The sequence below is a fragment of the Halyomorpha halys genome, unplaced genomic scaffold (genome assembly GCF_000696795.3).
Source record: "Halyomorpha halys isolate HHAL.00 unplaced genomic scaffold, Hhal_1.1 Scaffold238.1, whole genome shotgun sequence".
NCBI lineage: Eukaryota > Metazoa > Arthropoda > Insecta > Hemiptera > Pentatomidae > Halyomorpha > Halyomorpha halys.
The window spans coordinates 360709-384106 of NW_027107468.1; the positions used below are offsets into that span (position 1 = coordinate 360709).

At 28.8% G+C, this 23398-nt stretch overlaps 1 protein-coding gene across 2 annotated transcripts in view; it reads right to left on the reverse strand.

Moving 5' to 3' along the window:
• Positions 1-7655: 7655 nt before the first annotated feature.
• LOC106680006 (zinc finger MYND domain-containing protein 11) overlaps positions 7656-23398 on the reverse strand; it is a 23461-nt gene continuing 7718 nt past the window's right edge. Inside the window, exons 2-14 of one of the 2 annotated variants that reach the window (XM_014419460.3) lie at positions 22719-22870; positions 22499-22620; positions 21094-21249; positions 19123-19212; positions 17998-18235; positions 17574-17758; positions 14162-14362; positions 13213-13316; positions 12875-13026; positions 12608-12780; positions 11969-12073; positions 9622-9726; positions 7656-7930 (exon numbers count right to left, since the gene is read on the reverse strand). In XM_014419460.3, coding sequence (XP_014274946.1) covers positions 7808-7930; positions 9622-9726; positions 11969-12073; positions 12608-12780; positions 12875-13026; positions 13213-13316; positions 14162-14362; positions 17574-17758; positions 17998-18235; positions 19123-19212; positions 21094-21249; positions 22499-22620; positions 22719-22870 — 1906 coding nt within the window. In that variant the 3' untranslated portion in view covers positions 7656-7807. Of the gene's footprint in view, positions 7931-9621; positions 9727-11968; positions 12077-12607; positions 12781-12874; positions 13027-13212; positions 13317-14161; positions 14363-17573; positions 17759-17997; positions 18236-19122; positions 19213-21093; positions 21250-22498; positions 22621-22718; positions 22871-23398 lie in introns of both variants that reach the window. The other variant, XM_014419459.3, reaches the window with a different exon arrangement.

Consider the following 23398-nt stretch of genomic DNA (forward strand, 5'->3'; position numbering starts at 1 on the left):
TATTCTTTGACATGTTTATTGAAGCTATTCTAATCAATTTTTATTAAATCATCATTAATCGGTTAAATAAGTGTCTTTCAACCATTTTTACATTTTATTGTCCTTTAATATTTGTATTATTGCCGATTATAAAATCAACAACTCAAAATTTTTATTTCCTGGAAAATGGTTTAGAAGTGGTTCTCCTTTTTTTTTTAGTATTACACAATAATACTTTTTTGTATTTTGATCACCAACTGCTCCACCCCATACCAATATTCCATGCTGGGAACACTGAACCAACATGAAATATACTGTTCTTATAATTTTTTTTTTTAGGGTGTTTCTCAAACCTTAAAATATGTAAAATAATTTTTGAACTATTTCTGTTGTGAATGTGAATTGACATTTGACAATTGTTTTTGTTCTACATAAACTGTTTGTCATATTACCTCAGTATATACCATAAGAGCCTAGTATTGGAATAATTGAAAATGCTAAAATTATTATGTATTGGTAGTCTCTAAATTACTATGGATGAATTCAGCTATAAAAGCCTTATATGTGAGAGCTGAATACAAATGTATTTATGAATACTTTCAGTAATAATATTCTGTAGGTGCCCAACTCTGGAATGTAGTGAAGATTGATTAATTTGCACCATTTGATATTTAGAATGTGAAATCCAAATTATTTAAAATGATTAATTTAGAATTATAATAATGAAGAAAAAAATTTGCCTTGGAAGTATTTTAGAAGCAATTGTTCATTATCATAATGGCAGAGGTATACAAAATATACAGAACAAGGAAATAATGGGTAGTAAATAGATGATATCATTCACTAAGTTTAATTTATTTATTGAAAACAAAAATATTAGGAAGTTAGTTTTGTGATATATGATGTAAGGTGATAGTTATTATTGATTGTTGTGTTGGGTAAGCAAGGGATTTCAAGATTAAAAAGGTGTAAGGAAAAAGTAAGTTCAGATTTTATTTTATTGCATGTGCAACATGACTTAATGTACAAGACTCTGAACAATGACTTGGTATACAAGAATTTCAGTTGATCTTGATACTGTAAAGAATTGTGTTAGATTTTTTTGTTTTTATGAACAACTAGCTGGTACAGCAATGCTTGGCTATTGCTAGATTTGTGTATGTGATATATATTGAATGGACACAATTGAAAGCTTGTTATCAATTACTGTATTTTGTACTTGTATTTACAAGCATTATTATTTTTATGTCTTGGATAAATTAATCAAACCCACATAATAAAGAACCAACCAATTTTTTTTTATATATATAAGCTATAGTGATTATTTTCTGATTGAAATAAAATAAAATTTTCTAATTAGCTGAACAAAATTCTTTGTCACGTCAACATTAGTGAAGATACTGTGCACAAGCTGAGAGCAAGTATATAAATTCACCAGTAAATTACAATGAAAGTGATGAATAATTTCCTTTAGTATTAATTACTTTTATTTTGCTTAGTATAACAGCGACATATTGATCACCAATAATTTGATAAAAAAAAAATAAATTCCTTACCTAACTAACTAGAGCATCAGATAAGAAAATGATTAATATTATTTATAATCAGGTAGGAGAAATGAAAATAATAATAATAATATATGTATACTTTTTTTTTTTTTATTTATTGTTTATTGTATTCATCATTCATATATTTTTTAAAGACATGTTTTAAAAACTATAATACAATCTGCTAAACACTTCAATAAGTTTTCAATAAAAAATGGCCAAATATTTGTCTTTAAATTCACATAGTTTTGGAAAACCAAACAGCAGTAGAAGTACTTACTATAAGATCGGTTAAGTTTAACCCAAGCAAATTGTTTTGTATTCTTCATTAATAAATTAACCCTCCTATAAATTTTCATTCAATGAAGTTCAATAAAAACGGAAAATTTTTTTTTAAATTATTTTTTTAAGACTGAAGGGAAAATAAAATGTGTAAATTAAGGGCTCCAAAAGTTGTTTTTAAATGATTGTACTTGCTAAGTAGACAGCAATCATTGGTGTATCAGCATCAACCTTCGGCTCTGCCAAGCCTCTCGTTTATATAAATCTAAAATGCAAGTCGAGCAGTTTATTTCCAATATTTCTGCTTAATTGAAGTTCATATATAAACCATTGAGAATGAAAGTGGCATAAATTACTTTTCATTTTAGCAAGAAATTTGATTATTATTTGTAAGTGTGTGTATTTACTTACAAATAATTCAATTTCTTACAATTAATAAAGTGTCATACTCTTTCATTCTCATAGGCTCGTATGATGGAAGGGGATTCAACAAAACTATAGTCAAATATCTTTCACACATATATATAATTGATCTTTACATCGAGTTCAATAAATTAAAATTATATAATCCATAAGACAAAAATAATGATAAAGGTTCATGTATCCTCATAGACACAGTTGAACAACAAAATAAATCTTTATATACTATCATTGGTACTATACAAAAGGGAAATGACAAAGAGATCCATTAATTATAAATCAATGTACAAATAAATTTTCCTTTTATTAAGTAAAAGGAAAATATAATTTTTTACTACATTTCTATTCCTTTACTTATATGTATATTTATTTACAAGTAGCATAAGTTATGTTCAGGATCAACTAAAGTAACTATGGGATAACGTAGTGATGAAAACTCCATTTCACTAGCAAATAACTCTTTTTTTTAAAAGAATAAATACTACTGGGTTTTCACACATGAAATGTCCAATTCTTTAAATATTAATGTTGAGGGAGGATTAAAGCACTCTCTTAGTAAATTATTTACCATCTAGAATAAACAATTGCTAATCCCCTATGTACTGTAACAGTGTTCGTTTTTTTCCCCAAGTAGGCATACAGATTTTAGTTTCATTTCTAATCCAACATTGGAAACAAGATTTCCAAGTAGTTATTTTTTTTTATGAGTTCAAACTTTATGGTTCCGCTACTTTTAGTGAAGGGTTTTGTTGTCAGTTTTCAAAATTTTCTTCAAAAATGATCTTAAAAAATTTATCCGATGAAAGGCCTCTAACATCAACCAAGAGCAAAGATCTTAAGGAAGCTGTGGAAGAAGACCCTCATAAAACAGCCAGAGAACTCTGAACAAGTCAAATGACCTTTTATAGACATTTAAAAATGACCGAAAAGGCTAAAAAGCTCAATATCTGGGCCCTAAACAAGCTGGACAAACGTCAGCACTGTGTTCTCAACTAAGTCAGTAACTGAATGAACGACCTTACTTATGTTTCCCACAAATTAAAGAAGTTGAGATATGAAATGCTACCATATTCTCCTGATCTATCCATTATGGACTATTGTTTTTCCAGAGCTTGGACAGATCATTCAGGCAAAAGGAAAGCATTTTCTGACTATATTTCAACACCTTTCTCAAATTTATTTAAATCTGGAATCAAAAACTAGGTTAGTCATAATTCATAAGCAAAAGTGTTTTGAAAAAGATGGTAAACATTTTGAACACAATATATTTGATTTATTTATTTACTTCCTGTTTCTAAAAACAGACATTTCATGGCCGATAGCTCAATACCAAACACATTTCAGCATTATTTTACTTTTTTCCAGTCCAACTCTCTTGATAAGAATAAAATGCAGCAGTGTAAGATATAGAATTTAATTTTCCAATCAAACACTTAATAAGTATACAAGACTAAATACTTGTTACAACAACGCTGAAAATATACATAGTTTTTTGTGATTAAATTTAATTTCATACAACATTATATATATGCAAGAGTATATAATGTAATATACAAGATACCTAATAGTCAAAGTTCAGTATAAAGCTTTTCTAATTCAATATAGTAATGAAAATAGCTATAAAAATACAGGCCAAGTGATAATTGTATCTATCGCCTAGTGTTTACCATACTATGGCCGAATAAAGCTAACTATTCAAGTTATATAATCAATGTATGAAAACATAATCAAATTTCTGCTTAATTAAAACAAAGTTTCAGTTCTGACTCTTTTGTTAATAACTATTAGGTCTGATAACAATAATTAGTTTCAGTTGATTGTCCTATTAAATTTTTAAAGCCTTCATTTTCCTCATCTGAAAATGATTAGCTGACGAAGCATTTGAAAATTTGTTTCTAAATTGCAATAAAGTATTGGGGAACACTTTGCATGATTCACAGTGTTTTTTTTAGCAGCTCTCTTGCAGTAAATAAACATCCAACTTTACAGTAAATATTAATTTTACCAATTTCTAAAATAGAAAAATATCTTCAGGGCTGAAAAGAAAATCCAAATAACAACCATAAAGTACTGGTACAACAACTATTTATAATTAAGTTTGTTATTATTACAAAAATGATCAAACTTGCTTAAAATCTTCTACGTAAAGCCCCTCCACTTTTCATAAATTCTCTAGAAAAAGCAGGAAAAACTTATAAAGAAAAGAAAATTGTATTTGTGCATTACAAGTATACACTTTATGGTAAACTACGTATCTCTATTTGGTAGAAAATAAAATTACCTAAACAAAAAAATTATCAGATTAATAATAGCAAAGAAACAGCTTCAAATAATTTTGTTTACTTTTCTTGCCACCTCTATAAGGGTTTTAACTAAATCTGTGACCCTAAGACCTTGCACTCACTTTGTCAAATCAAGTGAAATAAATAAATATTATGTGGCCCTTCCCACTTAAAATAATAGTTGAAAAGTAGTATATACAAGCACCACATGGAGAAAAAACTAATAATAATGTTCAGTAAAAGTTTTCTTTTAATGGTTTTAAACAAACTGAAGTACTGTAAAAACTTGGTTAGTTAGATGAACTTGGTCATGTGCAGGAAACAGGCATGTATGAACATATACCATACATAGTGATAATGGAAAATGGATTGTGAAGTAAGTCAGTTAAAGCTGAAGGTGGTTAGTATGAAGAGGTGTTTAGTCACTTAAAGGTAATTCCTCCCTATCCATAGGCTTTACCTCTCTTAAAGGGAAACCACGCCATTGATTTCCTTCTTTATTTAAGACTGAATGCAGAACAAATAACAAACCAAGCAAATATAGTAATGACTGTTCAACAGCTCTAACAAACTCAAAATTCGTTTCATTTATAAAATAACTTTTTAAATTGAATCACCGTTACAAAGCATACAGTGATTAACCAGGAAAATAAATGATTTAACAAAATATATTAGTTTATTAATTTTCATAAATACAAATATAATCAAATCACTCCTGACTATGCAAAAATTTAAAAAAAAAAAAAAAAAAAATTAACTTTAATAAACAAAAAACGCTCAAGATTTATGACAGTATTGTAAAACTTTGAAAATAATAACATTATAGAACCTTTGGTTCTTATTAGCACAAACTATCTATCAGGAAGCAGTACTCTGCCCAAATATGTGAAAAGGCCCTATCTCCAGTTTTTTTTAAGTACATTTAAATAGTGTTTCGAGTATAGACCACTTTGGTCTAAAAAATAAACTCCTTAAATTCAAAACAGCTTTAATATATTCATAAAAAGTTATATTTTTTAGATTGATTCAGAAACGCAACAAAAATGTATTAGAAAAAAAATTGAAGTTATGGCCTTTAACTTATGAGGACAGTACTGCTTGAAACACTCAACAGTTTTTTTTGTTTTTTTTTTATAAAAAGTCATTTATTTTTAAAAGACTTGTCATCATCATTAAATTGTGGCTCTATACAAAAATGGTTTTACAAGAGCTCAGTTATAATTTGACAGAGAACTTAAACACTAAGGACAAATCATTGTAATATTCATCCTTTAAGGGACCAGTATGATATTAATTTTACCTAATGGCTGACAATGTATCAGTCATAATTTCTCAATTAGCCAAATCAGATAAGATGTAATCTAACTATGAATATAGTGACTAGTTAGTTATAACTTGCAGTATCTAATGAAACATTTTACCACGCTAATTAAAAAACCGAATTAGAATGCATTATTCATTTGATAAAATAGATGGTCCATTGAAAGAAACCTTTTTAAATCAAATCCAAAAAATAGAAAATGTAATAATTTACCTCTTCTATCATTAACTTATAACCATAATCAGTCAAATGAAATAATTTGGAAACTAAAATATACAATAACATAACAGAAAATGATAGGAAAAAATTTGTATCCATGAAAATACAAACAGTAACAAGAAGGAATAAATAATTTTTAACAGTATAAATAGTATGGGGAAAGTATAATATGTTAAATGAATAAATAAAATATATATATTCTTATATTTTTCTAGCAATAACAGTTTAACCATTTAATATATTTTATGGATATTATATTGCCTGAAAACACTAATTAAGAGATAAAAAAAAATCATGAATCAATTTTTTCAAATTATTTTCATCAAATTTGAAAAATAAGAAATGGTAAATTGGTATTTACATTGTTGAAAAGAAAATAACAGTTTGTTGGTGCAATTTTTTTTCCTTTCATTGATATACTAAATACCTCATCTACAAATTTCATCAATAAGCAAATAATTTTCAAGCTAATGATAAATGGCCCATTTAACATATTTACTGCTATACAATCAAATATTATAATTTATATACTAATGTTCTAGGCCAACAATAAATTGCTATTTCTAATACATTATGTTTAATAGGTTTGAGGAGTTATAACATAACTTACATGAGGCTATCTTTTGAAACAATTTCACAACTTGAAACCCACAGCTATATCAAAACTATTTAATTCTTGCATTTGAGCTATGGAATTCAGGCTTAGTTGGCTCCAGGTTAAAAACTAATTTTAATTTTACATTTTTAAGTTATAACAAAATGAGAGAATATTAACTTACAATAGGGAAAATGACCATTTTTTCCAAAAGTATTTACTTCTTTTTTTTTTTTTTATAATTACAGATTCATTGCAAATTTTATATGAAAAGCAATAGTTAAAATTAATTATCCTCTCGTGAAATTAGTTTATATTGTTTATAATCTGTTATAACTCTACTTTGGTCCGTAGTAGGTGTTCATTGGGTTTAACACCCTTATATACCCCAACAAGGACTATCTTTGGTTAGTTAAAATAATTTCATATAATCAAACAAATCAAATATTAAGTAGTCACACTCGCTGAACATTAAGAATATTTTCAAGTTTAAAATTTCTTTCAATATAAATTTTCATCTCATGACTAGCATTTTGCAAATAGATCTGATTTCATTTCCTAAAGTTTTAAAGATAGTAAAATCCAAAAACGAAAAAAAAAGGAAAAAAAAGAAACAATAATTCCTGCAAAATTATCATTATTTTAAAATATTCAATGGCATTATATTAACATTAAAGAAATAAATGAATAAAAAAATAAAAGTTAGCTTTAAATGGAGCAAAATACATAACATAACTGTTATATAACAATAATTACTAGAAAAAGTAGTAATTTGAATGTAAAAAAATAAATTATATGGCTAATTGAACAGCCACTGATTGCTCCTACGACATAGTAAAGCAAAGATAAGCAACAAATAATGGATGGGAAAAAATAAATAAATAAACCACTAAAAAGAAAATTTTGATTGCTTTCACTAATCAGCTTTTTTTGGATCTATTCTTCCTGGATTGAAAGTAAATAGTAAACACTGGCTTCTTCTCTACTTTGACAGGAACGAACTGCTTGTGTCATTTGTCAAGATGTCTGTGTCTACGTTCTTACTGCAAAAGGATCATGGTACAATTGCCGTGACAATGTTTTTAACGTACTGTATATAGAGAGATATTGGCACACCATCTGTGACCTAGGCCCTAGCCACCGGCTGAGGCTTGGACTGTCCCTACCGCTTGCGCCTGCAGACCCTCTTGTGCTCGCGCTGCCAATGAACCTGTTGGCACTCGGTACTACAATAGGCTGTGTTCCAGCAGCAATGGTAAATGGCTTCCTGTTCACAGTTGTAGCACTGAAAAAATTAATAAAGTAAAATTAAACACCTTACTTAACAAAAGAAAATAGATAATACAAGATATTAACAAAAATTATTAACTGAGAAAAAACACTGCAAATGAAATTTATTAGTAATTAACTAATCATTAACACAGAAAAAAGAACATTGTTATTTAAACCTTAAATAGCCAGGGCTACGGTCAAGAAGGAAGAAAAAATAGTTATAAACTGACCATCTCGTTCAAAATAAGAAGTTTTTAGTTATTTATTCCCAGTATCATATTATAGAGATATTTTTATCTCCCTAGAGATGGGAATGTTTAAAAAAATGTAATTTGTTACCAGGAAAAAATCGTAGACAGATATAGAAGAAAAAAAAAGAAAATGTAATGGAAAATTCTATTATTGGTAGGACTCTAATTGGTATTTGTTTGTATTATTTGTTAGGGTGAAGTTATTATATTTTATTATGATTAAATGGGTTAAAATGTTAAAGGCAAATAAAAATAGGAATGATTAAAATTTGTATTATAATCTTAGGTAATAATTATTTACAATTTAAAGGTAATTACCATTTTAAATGAATAGTCACATGTATTAAAATGCATCTGGATGCATTTTATAAGTAGCATGTTTAAATCTATTTTCATAAATTGAAAATATTGGATATTTTTTGCAATTTAAATATTTAAACTTGTCAAAGTCACAGTTAAATTAAATACAAAGCTGGCTACAGAAGTGACAATAGCATTGGGCATAAGTGTAACTATAAACACATATAACATTAAAATGTTTGTTTATACCCATGGAAGGGGGGAGTGGCATAACTCTACTCTGCTTCAAATCAAAAGGGCCACACCCACAGTGCTTGGGTTTAGGTTGAGATTAATGGAACCTTGGATTGACATGAGTATCTCAATAGGACAAAAGGATAGGTAAACTTGGAGGTCGTTTACGTTCTATAAAGAAAAGTGTTTTTAGCAGAGTGAGGTATGTGACAAGTATGTGTCAGTAGAAAATAGGAGGAAGGGGGGTTTATTGGAAATTATAAAGCTTTGAGAATGAAGTGACAAGAAGGGAAAGAACCACTTCAAAAAACTATTTGACATGGAGAAGTAATGGAGTTTTGAGTGGAGGATATTATGATTGACTGAGTGGAAAGCTATTGAGAAATCTAAAAGAACAAGGATGTTGAATTTTTTATTGTCTAAAGAGGTTTGAAAGTCCTAAGTAATTTTTAACAGAACTGATAGAGTGGGATATTGAGATTGTAAAGCAGACTGAGGAGGATTGAGGTTGGGATCAAGGTAAGGTAGAAAGGTAATGGGTGGAATGCCAAGTATCCAACGAGTAGATCTCATCATTAACAGTTCTATCATTGATGATATGGAGAGTAATTCAACCTAACAATTTACTGTTTAATTTCTTACATGTAATAAACACTTGGAGACAGGGGTAAAAAGGATCAGTCATATTTTATATTTAATGTTTTACAAAGAAAAAAAAATCGGGTAACCCATATCTATACCTTCCATTATAATGTATATTAGTTTCTTTGTAATACTAAGAAAATTTATCAAATGAATGAACATTTGTACAGAAAGCTTTCATCAAACCGCAATATATGACAATGATAACTATAAAAAAACAAAAAAAAAACACCCTGTTTTCCCCCTCAACCTTCAAATAAATACATAATTTACAAACCCATTGCTTTTTCTTTGTGGCAGCAACTTCTTGGGCATGTGTCTCTTTCAGTGCTTTTAATTCTTCCGCATGCGCAGTTCTCACTTCATCTAGCTCTTCCTTAAGCTATTTATAAACAAATCAAATATTTTATGAAAATAATAAGTAAATTTTAGAAGAAAGAATAGGATAATTAACAAAGTAAATAACTGAGCATAGAAACATGTTAACCTGAAGCTTTCTGATTTATAAAAAACAAAGGAGCGATGACACCCAACCATTCTATATAGTTACTACATGCTGAAAAGTAACATTGACATCATTAATCACTGGGGCAGCATAGAATAAGTTGTCATGGAACAAAGGGAAAAAAATTGGTTCAAAACCCTCTCTTAATTAATAAAGTCATTACATCATCTAAAAAAATCTCTCAATTAATATTCTTCTTTAAGCAACTTAAAGGGGAAATATTGAAATTATTGTTTCTTTCGGTCGTTATGTTCGTTTTTACTTTAGCAATCCTTAAAAAAAAATTTGGAATTTTGAGGAAAAATATCTCAACCTATTGACTTATATATACCCTTACTGTTAAAAATTATCAATCCCAACTCCTTTTGCAAATTATACATCATTAACCGCATCATCTTCTCTAGCTTCCTTAAACTTTGATAATTCTTCCAACTCCTGCAACCAATCCCCTGCATTTATATAAAAAATATAAATTTTAATTGTCCCATATTTTCTAATTTTAATCTGAAAATGGTCTATCCTTGCATTTTAATCCAAAGAAAAATTTGCTTAATCAATTAATTAATACTATTTATAATTATATAAAACCTAGACTGCTTATGAAATATGTTAATGATCTATAATGACATTTAAAGAAAGATGAACTTGAAAGGAATAATGGTCTAAATAATTTTTTTATGAAAATATCACATTTACTTACTAACTAGAAACAGAACGGAATATTAGATTATTGAACATATTTATAAAGAATGAAGAATAGATTTGTGATAGTGTTAACTTGTCGGCCATGGTTGAAAGAATGATTGATAAAAATTAAGATGTAAAAAACAACAGATGTTTTTAGTTCAGTATAAAATGGTAATGTCAGTGTAGTGCAGTTTCAGTATTGTTCTTGTCAATTAGCTGATCAAAATCTAATTTTTCTTTTGTTATTTGTTGGCCAAGGTATCATGCTACAGTATCTTGAGAACTACGTAGACTGGAAAGGAAAAAGAGAATGCACTGACAGTTTTGCATTGAACTACTCAAAAAATGTTATGATAAATATCCTAAATAACATCTTCAAATCTATCAAACTAATTCGAAATATTTGCATTGTGCAAAAAAATAAATAAATTGCTTTTCTCATTTTAGATTAATAGATTAAGGAATTCTAATTTAAATTAAATTCATAAACATAGAAATCCAACAGTATTGATCGTATCATCGTATGATCAATAGTATGTTTTTCTAAGAATTATAAAAAATGGTCGGCCTTATCGGAGCCCATATTCTTGAACATTTAGATGTTTTTTAAGCTTGCTAATTTAATAAATAATAAGTTCAGCAAGTCGTATACTCCCCCTGATTAATAAATATTGAATCAGCAACAACCTGATATGGTATATGAAATTAGATTTTCATAATGTTCCAAGTATTGATGAAATATCCCCAAATTTTGCACAAAATAATGTATAACGTCAATATGACTGAAAGAATATTAAGAGGGAAGAATCAAAAACTGCATTAGAGCAGTACTCAAAATAAATAAACATGTCTTAGGACTTTCAAAAGATTCAAGTGATTCATAAATAGAGATATTACTTAAAGAGAAAGAGAAATATATTTGAAGATATGGCACACAATTTAAATATTGCCCTTAATCTATGACTGATAGTAAAAATTTAAAATGGGAGAAAATTTTTTAACATATTACGAGTTCATTAATCTCTTCAAATAGTGTAATGAAAGTAAACAACTACCATCAATCTAAAGGAGTAATAATTTCAATAACCCTAATCCAAACAACCTTATAGGATGTTTTGAGGCTCAACAGTTCTCGCTGGCTAAAAATTATCAGTTTTCTGAGTCATAGACCAATCTAATTATGTATTTCTTTTTATATTATGAAACCAGTGCAAACAATATCCAAAGTCAATGATTTCAATAGCTGTGTTGTGTAAGCATCAATTTTACCACAACTAATTGATCCTTTACTCATTAATAACATAATAACAATAGAAAATAGCAAAGGAATCAGATTCATACATAAGCCCTGGAAGCACAGATATTCAATATCAGAGAAATATTAATTTTAAGTCACATTCTAATTGAAATACAAATTTATGTTAATAATTACCTTTGCAATTATTTCTTTATTAGCTTTTTCTTTCTTGACCGTTTGAGTTCCAAAAGATCGAACTTGAGGTTCCATACAAGAAGAACTCACTATTTCTTCTTCATTCTTCTAAAACAGGAACATAAGCATAAAAATATTGAAGAAATGAAAAATATTTAAATATTTCATTATTTGAAATGAGATTTTGGATTATTAGAAAATCGGATCGGAAATGACAGGCAAATTAGGATTTTCCTGTTTTTCTATTTACTACATGTATACCAATATTACTAAATTACTAAAAAATATATATATTAAAACTATGCCATATGCTCTACTGTGATAAAAAAAAAAATTAATTGAAAGAACTAATTAATTGGAAAAGAGGAAAAATAGTTTTAAGTCAGATAAAGCAACAAAAACAGTTTTTCAAATAATGTAACTTGGAAAACACTGACAGAATGACCCTCCAACTGATTAACAGATTAATGTTAGATTGAGGCACAGGTGATATGATCACATTAAGGTCCATCTTATAGATTGGGTAAAATGTGGAAACATTGATAAATTATAATTGTTATACCGGAGACTTATATCAATTTAATTTGGGGTATATAATGTTTTGTAAGCTAAAAGAAAGCTAGTATTTGAAGTTCTCACCTTTGTAGTAGTTGGAGCTGTGGTTGTCGGGCTTTCAGGTCTCGGATTTTCAACTTTAATTTCTTCATCATTTAATGCTTCACTTGCAACCTCACTTATTATTTCTTTTTCTAAAGGCGACTTTTCTTCAACTTCTTCCTCAGGTTTTTTCCGCCTAGGCCTTCCTGGTTTTCCTGCAAATATATTGAGATTTATAACATGAAAAATAACATTCTTACTTCAACTTTACAATATTTATTAGATTTAAATACTCATAAGAAAACTTACGCTTTGGTTCTGTCGACACAGGGGTTGTTGAAGGAGTTGAAGAAGCAGAAACAGGCGTCAAAGAATTCTTAGGAGGGCGACCACGTTTCTTTTTCACTGCAACTTCCTTTTTGGGTTCTTCTTTTTTGATATTTTCTTCATCCGAACTGTACCTGAAAATAAACAAGCAATACAAGAAACTAAGTTGACTCATAATTTTAAAATTTATTCTGTAATAAGTTGCAATTAAAAATTACAAAATGTAGGTAACGGATGAAATCTTAAATTAGTATCTGAATGATTATTTTATAAATTAAAATTTTAGGTTTTATACGCTAAAAAAATTAAGTAAAACCTACCTTTCTCTTTTAAGAGAAGCTGGACTTTTAACAACAGGAAGAGTCTCTTTAACTAGAGAAATTTTTTCTTTTGAAATATCCTCTTCGACATCACTATCATCACTCTACAATAATTAACAGATTTTGAATAGAAAAATACGAAAATATAGTTAAGAAGGCGTATGAAATTCTTTTAGAATCAATTTACTGATCATATAGTGCTATCCCAATAATTCTTAATGTTAAAGGTCCGAAGATTGAATATGAATTATTGAGATCTTTAAATTATTGAGATTAACAATAAATGAAAGTAAAAATTTAAAAAAAAAAACACACAAACTAACAAGATTAATACAAAATGTTATTAATATGAATAAGTTTCTATGGTTATTGATTAATTAAAACTTTTAAAACTAAATGCTACATTTCCGATTTGGATACATGTGTAATAATTTCAAGCTTCATCATACTATTTATTAAGATTATTATTATTTATGAAGATATGATATACTCATCTGTATAGTACCTGATTTATGCATGTTTATTTCTTTTGGATATTATATCATAAATTTTGAATTTTTTTTTTTTTGTTTGTTAAATTTTTCTTCTCAAAATTTCTTTTTTAAACATTATTTTCGAAATTGGGAGGGAGAAAGAAGAGGGAAAGAGGAGGTTGACTTATATTCATGGTCGACCTAAATTCAAACACATTTGCAAATTTTAGGAGAGTCCAATTAAGGCATCCATGGAATCATTACATAGATAGATGATCAAGCAATTAATAGGGCCCCATATACTTTTAAGAGGAAAGGAATCCACATGTCATGGATCACAAGTATCTCGTAGAGAAGTTCTGAATACTTTGTATTTTAAGCTTAGAAATTATTTCCTCGGTGCTTTTGAAATTCGTACATATGCTAATTAAATAACAGTAAATGGAATATGTAATAATAGTAAAAACTTGACTAACATCAGATGACTGGTTAGGAAAAGTTAACATTTTCTGATGCCTTGCCAACTCATCCATCGCTTTAGACCAGGTTGGAGAGGTTTTTCCTAAGTGACCTACAGGAGTGGTAATTGGTAATGTTGATTCTCGTTCAACAGTTGCTCGTGGATGCTGAGGTCCAAAATATACAACTTCAAGTTTATCATCTTTTTCTTGAAGAACCTTAACAACAAAATTTGCATTACAAAAAAGTGTTAAGATGAATACAGACTACACTGAAATGACATGCAAATGTATCATATGCCATACAAATATGGCAACAAATTAAACAATTTTTTAGTATAGGAGTGTGGATACTAAGCTTACGTATTATGTATGTCTATGCAGTTATTTGTGTGTGACTTTATTCATCTCTCCATTAAAATCTATCAGAAAAGGAATAATATTGAGAAATAGTTGTCGTTTGAACTATCAGCATTTTGGGAATGAGGAAAATGCAATCAAAAGTCATTGTTGAAATCTGTATTAAATAATGAATGAATAACATGAAAAAATCTAAAAGTAATCATTTATCCTTTATCTGAAAAAATTGTGAAATTCACGATATTTTCTTTAATATATAACAAAGAAAAGTAAAAATAAGGTTTTGTTTCTTTTCAAATGATAAGACACAATCTTCTTTAAAAAAACTTCTATAAGGTAACCATAGCACACTTACTGACATGACCTATCCTTACAACATGGATAGGAACCATATATTGATATAACAACCCTTAAGCCAAACGTAATGGTATAAAATTAATTTCAAAACATAAAATAACTTAAACTGGACGAAAAGAGAGGGATCATTATTGTCTTTTTTATGTGGTGTAGAAAAACAGATAAAATGGTTTTTATCATCATTAAGAACATAACATTGCAATTATATTTTTTAATAATAAAATGAATATATATACATATACAATTGACTGTATAATTTCAAATATGAAGAGGGTCAGGGTTGCAGTCAAAAACAACAAAAATAGTTAACAACTATTAATTTTCCAACGTTTCGCCCCACTTTGTAGGGCTTTATCAGGGCTGTTCAAGATGATAGCTTTACAAACTTGAAAATTATGCTGCCACACCCCATAGGTCAGAAATGGCGAGGAAGGGGAAAAAAAGTAATACAAAGCCAATATGGGCATATTCAGGAACCTTCTGAATGAACTGCAGAGGCTAGTAGTGCTGTGAGTACAACTCCTACAGCTGCAATGGAACTTATGTTTAGCCTCACACCACTGCACTTAGATTTTGAAGCACACTTTTAATACTACCTATAAGGTTTATTTAGCAAGATAGCAAATACTAAGTCCTGAAGCTGGCAGGACATAGAAAAATTAATCAGCGAATTGAAGAGGACAGGGTAGGGTGCTATCCATGTGCTCTGATGTTCAAATCTGTAAATTTAGACACGAAATTTAGTTTTAAAATAAATAGAACAAGAATACATAAACCAAATAATGGAATCAATTGTCACATGGCAGAGTTGGACAAAAATTATTCGATTGACAAGAGACGAATACTTTTTTATTTGAAGTTTTTATTCGATTGACGAGAGCCAAATAAATTTTTATTCGAATAAAAATACAACTAAACAATCCGAATACTTTTTTATTCGAATATTTAAAATACTATTTCAATCAAATAAAAAATTAGTCGAATACATATTTAAACAAAAATTTGATTTTTTTTTTTAAATTCACTTATTTTTTTTTACCACCTTCAATTTCTAATGTATGAGGGTCCTATTTCACATACTCCAACGAGTACAAAACGAAAATGCTATCAATTTTAAGATCCCATATCGATTTATTTTAATTTTTTAAATTTATTTCTAACACATAGGGGCCAATTTTTAGGTTTTCGGATATGCAGAATATGAAAATGCTATCGATTTTAACATCACGTATCGATTTATTTTAACTTTCTTGATTTCTAACATGTTAGGGTCCCTTCATACGTTTTGAGGAATGCAGAATATGAAAATGATATCGATTTTGTGATCGTTTATCGATTTATATGAACTTTTCTGATTTCTAACATGTTAGGGTCCCTTTATGTTTTGAGATATGTAGAATATGAAAATAAATCGATAGTATTTTCATATTTAACTTATCCCAAAACATAAAAAGGGACCCTTATATGTTAGACATTAGAAAAGTTAAAATTAATCTATATGAGATCATAAAATATATCTATGTATAGCTGTAAGACAAAAAATGTTGTCTTTATACAAATACAAACGTATTCGGATGGTTAATCATTTAATTTTTTCGAATAAGAGAATATTTTTCTATAAAATGGACGAATATAAAAGTATTCAAATTGTTATTTGAATTGTTTTGCCCGAATAATAGATTATTCGTGTAAAATAATGACGAATAAAAAAGTAATCGGATGGTTAATCATATGTTTTGTATGAATAATTGATTATTTGTGTAAAATAATGACGAATGAAAAAGTATTCGGATGGTTAATAATATGTTTTTGTACATATAATTGATTATTCAAGTAGAAAATTCACAAATAAAAAAGTATTCGTCTCTTGTCATTCGAATAATATTTGCCCAACTCTGTCACATGGATGGCTCTCTCATAGCCCAAGGATCAGGAACTGGTGTCTGGCATAAAGATAAATCAGTAGGGGGAATATCTATCCCTAAAGTAGAGTACATAACAGTATTTCTAGCAGAAATGCTTGCAATAAGTTATTGCACTTAAGCCTTAGCTACCCAAAAAGTAAAATCAAGACAGCTTATGGCTTAAAAACTAAACTATATTGGCTAGACAAAAGACAACTACATTCTGAACTGTTCCTAAATGGACTCTATGGTGGCCGAAGTGGAATATTGCTTTAACTGGTCAGAGGTAATCTAAGGAAAATCACAGGGATCTACATTGGTCACTGTTGACTTAATAAGCACATGTTCAACCCTAAGTGCAGATTCTGAAACGCTAAAGATGAAATGGCATATTATAATGACAGGCGTGAGATTTGAACTGCTTGGCATAGACCACATTATGGACTCCAAACAGTGTGAACTGATCAACTCTCTAAGTATAATTAGATCTGAAGAATTTACTATTCTTAAGCTCTAAGTAGCTCATCACAATGACGATAGTGCACAATAGGCCACAAAGCTACAAGCCAGTTAATAGTAAAAAAAAGTCACGTTTTATTTTGTTTTGTAGTTTACTAGAGAAAATTTTGAATTGTTTTTTCAAGATATGATTTTATTAATTATAAGGTATATTTGTTGTAATTGATGTGTCAATTTGTGTATAGTAGCTAAAACCAAGCCTTGAATAACTCGTCAATCTATAGCCTTTCTTAAACCAACTTTCCTCTGATTTATTAAATTATGAATTGCGTTCTAAAAAATGTACTAACTTTGGCAGGCATGTAGGGAGAACCAGCAAAAACAAGCTGATGAGGCGGTCGACATGGTTTGCAGAACCAGTGCCTTCCCCGAAGTACTGCAGCTTCATAACATGAATGACAAGCTCTAATTTTAGCTATTTCAGAAAGACACTCGCGAAGCATTTGCCTTGACTTATCGGCAAGGTCTGATAGTACTAAAAAAAAAAAAAAATAGATTATGATGCAAGCAATAATAAGAGATGAAAAACATGTATATTTTTAACTTAATGATTTTTCATTTAACATTAATGGATCATTAATTATTTTTCATATTACTGAATTATTAACTAAGCTGTGCATGTGGTTAATTTAATTAATAATAAAGCATTAAAATTAATAAGCAATTTATGATCCAGAAACATAAAAGATAGTAATAAAAATAGATTAAATGTACCTCCGTGAAAGATTACAACAGAATGAACAATTGATTGTGCCTGAGCCAAGAAAGCAGCAACATTAGGATACTTCTGGGATTTGGCAGCGGCCATCATTGTACCAAGATCAACTGGTCGATAGACCAGGTAGCTAACACGCCAGCTCTCTTTAGCACCGCCGATGTCCATCTGAGCACCCGGGCTTCCAATCATAATCGACCGGCGAAGGAATTCACTTGAATTAACTAAAGATGAATACTAAAAGCAAAATATAAATAAAAATTAAAATTAAGAGGCATTTATGAAACAAGCTAATTCTAATAGAATATAATAAATGCTAAATATAAAACCAACCACTTGTATAAACCTAAATGAAAAGTCCTTTCAAATATATTAAAACTGAAAAACACCAACCAACTCTAGATAAGGGTTGTTAATACAATAACCATGCCTATTCTTAAATTTAGTTGTGATTCTAACATACATGATAAAATTCAGAATAAAGAAATTTAAAATAGTTTTGCTTGTTAGCGAAGTGACTAGGAATGCTTAAGGAAATTTTTCATCTTATTGTGCAAGATTAGAAGAGGAATAACTATGGATAGGACAGACCAAAAACGAGGTGGATAGTTGGAATAAATTACTCATCACATAATAACAAACTAAGATAAACAAAGCTGGCTAGTTACATTAGCAAAACATCTATATGCATTATAAATTTACGCACAACTTCAGTTGGGAGTTTTTATATTTATACCTACGATTCACAATATACTTTTTTGTTTAGTGCACACACACACACACGCACGCACGCATGCACTTATTTTTAATCTCTCCGATACAGTGTGTCTCATAAAGTACTGGTTTAATACTTAAAGATTTGATTTAAGAGTAACAAAAAAAGTTCATGATCTGGCTTTATAGCAACTCTAAAACCAAATATTTCCCAATAGAACCAACCAACAGAATTAGCTAAGCCAAACCTTATTTTTTAAAGGAAATTTTATCAACTTTATGATGGTGCAATTTAAACATTATCACCTTAAATAGTTTTTGAGAGATTCCTTTCATGCAAAAATTTTACATCCATACAACATATTTATCAAAAAATGCAATAATATCTACAAAGATAATAGATTTGTTACCCTATCTTTCAGAGTTGTGCAGACCATCGTCAGCAACCTATTCAATTTACTCAACTTTACATTGGATAGAGAAGAGTCTTCATCACAACTCTGTAAACATTCCAACATAATTAAATTAGAGATATACTGTCATACCATCCATAACCACATTAAATGAATACACATTCAAACTAACTTATAAAAAATGCTTAACATCACAAAAATCAATCAGTAGCTCTTTCCTCCTTTATAGTCAAATAAATAATTTACCTTAAAAAATTTTACTTAGGGTATTTAGCAGAGTAGCTTAAAGAAATTCTCTGAATATTCTATATATTCTGCCAATTTTCCCTGACCTTTTTTTAATCTAAAATTATTGCTTCCTCGCTAAGCATTCATTAATTAATAATGATTATCTATTTTTCTATTTATTAAATGCTGTTATCAATTGTTGAAACACGTAAAATTTAGATTGGAATAAGGACTTTTACACAGTTATTTATTGAATACTGATATTTAGAAAATGCTTAAAATTTTTACACAACGGTTTCTTATTTTAATAATAAATTATAAAGTTTAACATTCATGTAAATGTGTGAAATAGTTTATATTAAAAAAAAAAAAATTATTTGTATTGATAATAATTTGAGGCGTATAACAATTCCACGATGATATGATGGCTGAGTTACATGTTTAAAACCTCTAATCAGCCACTACTTTAAATAAAATGGTAGACCATTAAGTCATAATAATGTTACTTCAGTACCAAATTAAAAATCAGCCTAGTGGTCTTAGAGAAGAATTGGGAATGAACATAGCTATTACACAGATTCATTTGGTCTCTTGAGAATAATATACGAAAATGAGCATAATCTACAGCTTCTATGAAAAACAAAACATCGTGATAACAAAAAAAAAAAAAAAAAAAAAAAAAAAAGAGCTTTAGACAATTTTAATAGGTCAACATCCTTTAGTAGGAATGTAGTTTGGAGGAAGACAGTCTGGGTGGCGGTTAATAAAGGTATCAAAATAGTAACAACTATTTATTGTTAACCAACGTTTCGCCCCACTTTGCAGGGCTGATAAGAATGACGAAGCCCAACAAAGTGGAGTGAAACGTTGGCTAACAATAAATATTTTTAATTACTATTTTGATACCTTTATTAACCGTCACCCGGACTATCTTCCTCCAATCTACTACATACGGTCAAATATCTTCTTCCAATTTAGTAGAAATGATTAAAAAACACAAAAAAATGGCAATTTTTTGACACTAAATTTCAATAACCATATGAACTTGTTTATTGTTCTTGGCTTAAATTGTAACTTTTGCTTGTACCTATCATCAATAAAAATTTCATTAAAAAATAATAACTTTTTTTGGAAATCCTGAATATGTAAAAACACTTTTTAAAATACTGTTCTCAAAAAAACAGCTTGCAAAAGCCCAAAAAAGACACAGTAATTTTTAAATGTTCTATTTATTCTGTAGGATTCAAAGAAATGTTTTTCTTTGATAATATTATGAGAAAGTGAAATGTAAACAGCAAGGATCTTTTCCTCTATAATCGTAATTGGGCAAGAAATGGCTGTAGAATTCCATAATGACCCTCAAGACTCAACCTTAGTGCCAATTTTTCAATTTTTTAGGCTTGATATAATGATGCCGAAAAATATTTTGACAATACATATAGCTAGTATTGTTTTTGAATTTCAATTTAAAAAAAAAAATGAGGTAGATATTGTGGCTGTAAACTGTTCTCATACAAATAGATATGAAGCTCTTTAAAAGTCTTCAGCTTAATATTAATAAGCAAATAGATTTCAGATAGTCATTGCCTAGGCTATTGTTCACTATCATGCAATCATTAAAACACTATTAAAAATTCTCTACTTTTACCATAGCTAACATGATACTATAGATGGTTATCAAATACTTATAGGAAAATAATAGACACAAAAAATAAAATAGACAACCAAAGGGATAATTACCTGGCAAACAGTACAAATGAACTTATCTTGCGTCCCCAGGGTGTTTGTAATACATGACATGTGGTATGCTCGATGACATCCTTGACATGGAATAACATCTCCGCCAGTATGACATTCAAAACAATACCAATCATGTGATTTACTGTTGTTATCATTCTAGAAGTAAAAGTTAAAAATTAAGATTAACTTAAGTTATTATCTCTTAACTAGCAAAGGATATATAACTACAAATAAAGGTTCCCCAAAACCCATTAAAATGGAAGATGATATAAGATAGGACTTAATTACAGTAGGTTAAAAGAAAATATTATAAAATCTGATCACTGAAAATAGTGATCTCTATTTTACATAAGAATATATTATTATTATATCATAGGATAGGAAACCCTTCCTCACCATGACCTATTTCAATCTATAGTGAGATACCTTCCTACGTATCAAGTAATCTCACTTGGATCTTTTAAAAAATAACCTTGAACTTATCTAGAAATCTTTTACTACTTAAAACAGCACATTAAGTCTTTAGGGTTAGATCAAGTAATATCCCCTAGTTTCAAGTGCTGCATTTAATAGAAGGGCAGGGTGATTTAAGGGGCATAATGTGCTCAATTGTTTTTTCATCCTCTAATTCTACCGTATCTATCCCTGTTATTCTATCCTCCAAGAATACCAATCCACAGAGGGTGGAATCTTTCATTAATTTCATCTTCTTGAGATTAAGTGCCCCGTAAGTAGTTATTGTAATTGTTCTCAGTTCATTCTTTGTCAGGCTAGGTAAAATTATGCTTTTCATTTGACAAATTGATGAAGAGTTTGGATTATTATATAGCCGACTTTGAAGCCAAATATATTTCCTTTTTTTTCTTCTAAGATGCGATTCCCTTCCGAGCTAACCTAATAGATATATTACAATGTGGTTTAAAAGCCATCAGTACTGTTTCTGAGCTCTTTCTTGATAGTGTGATAAAATAATCATATATATATAAAAGTGGGATTTACATTTTCTTTTGAGGACAGGTGAGCTACTTTCGTTATGAAAAAGTGGCCTGATTGAAGAAACAGATGTAGTTGTAAGAAAGCAAATAAAACAGCCAATTATCACAATTTTCCTTTTGAAAGGAAAAATGAACCAATCACCATCATCATTTTTGGTTATTTGATACAACAAAATGATTTGGAAAGGGTGTAAGCTGATTCAACTACAAACTTCAAATTATTATCATATAACACCCATTTTTAAACCATAAAAGAAACAACTTTTATTTTATTTAAGTAAGCACTAACAAATAATTGTTTAAAAAAAAAATACCAAAAAGAATTATTCAAATAAAATTTTTTAAAATGAGATACAATGGACAATTAAAATTATAAAAGCTATTTTTTGAGATTTTTTAAAAAAATTAACCTCAATTTCAGGCAGTTTATATCCCTCTTGTTCGACCCCTTTAGAGCCTTTAGATCCTTTGCTCTTCCTCACGAGGAGCAGTCCATCTCTCACACAGTATTGCAACTGCCTAGAAACTTCCTCTGTAAAAATTAATTTTTTTTTTTATATTGAACAACGTTTAATATTAATATTTTAATCACTACAGTATCATATAATTTTAATTCAATATTGTTTTTACCTTCAGTAACAGCATGTACCCTGGTCATATATTTAGCAATCTTTTCTAATGTTGGGACCTGGTGCTGACATCTTATTACTTTTACTGCATCCCAGAGTTGTTGAACAACTTGAGGGCACGACATACGCCGCCGATACATGGATTTTAATAACCTTTAGAAAAAAGAAAGATAATTGCTAAAAAATTAATCCTAATAGTTCTTCATTAAAATCCTAATTTAATATTCATATTAAATTAATTTTAAAAATAATTTAGTTTCATTTCATATATACTACCATTTAGAAAACTCTGACCAAATAAATACTTCAACAAGATACTGGTCTCTTAGGTTCTGTTGAATTTTAAAACAAGGATTAGGAGGGATATGGATCCTTATTCATTATATAGTCATTTTTCTTTTCAATTGATTTGTTTATATTTTAGCTGAATGATGTTCTGCCCTAAAGCCCAATCTCCTCTGACAAAGATCGAGTAAGGTCTCTTAGATTTATTGTATTTCTTAAACAAGTATAACTTGATCATAGTGATTTACTTGAAGCTATAAAAATGAGATAAAATTATATATAATGCCTAACTATTAGAACGTCATAATAACTTTATGTACAAAACAACAGTTAATTATGCGTGTTAAAGGGAAAAACCTCCTGCAGTTTTTTCCCTCTTTAAAATCCATAATTAAT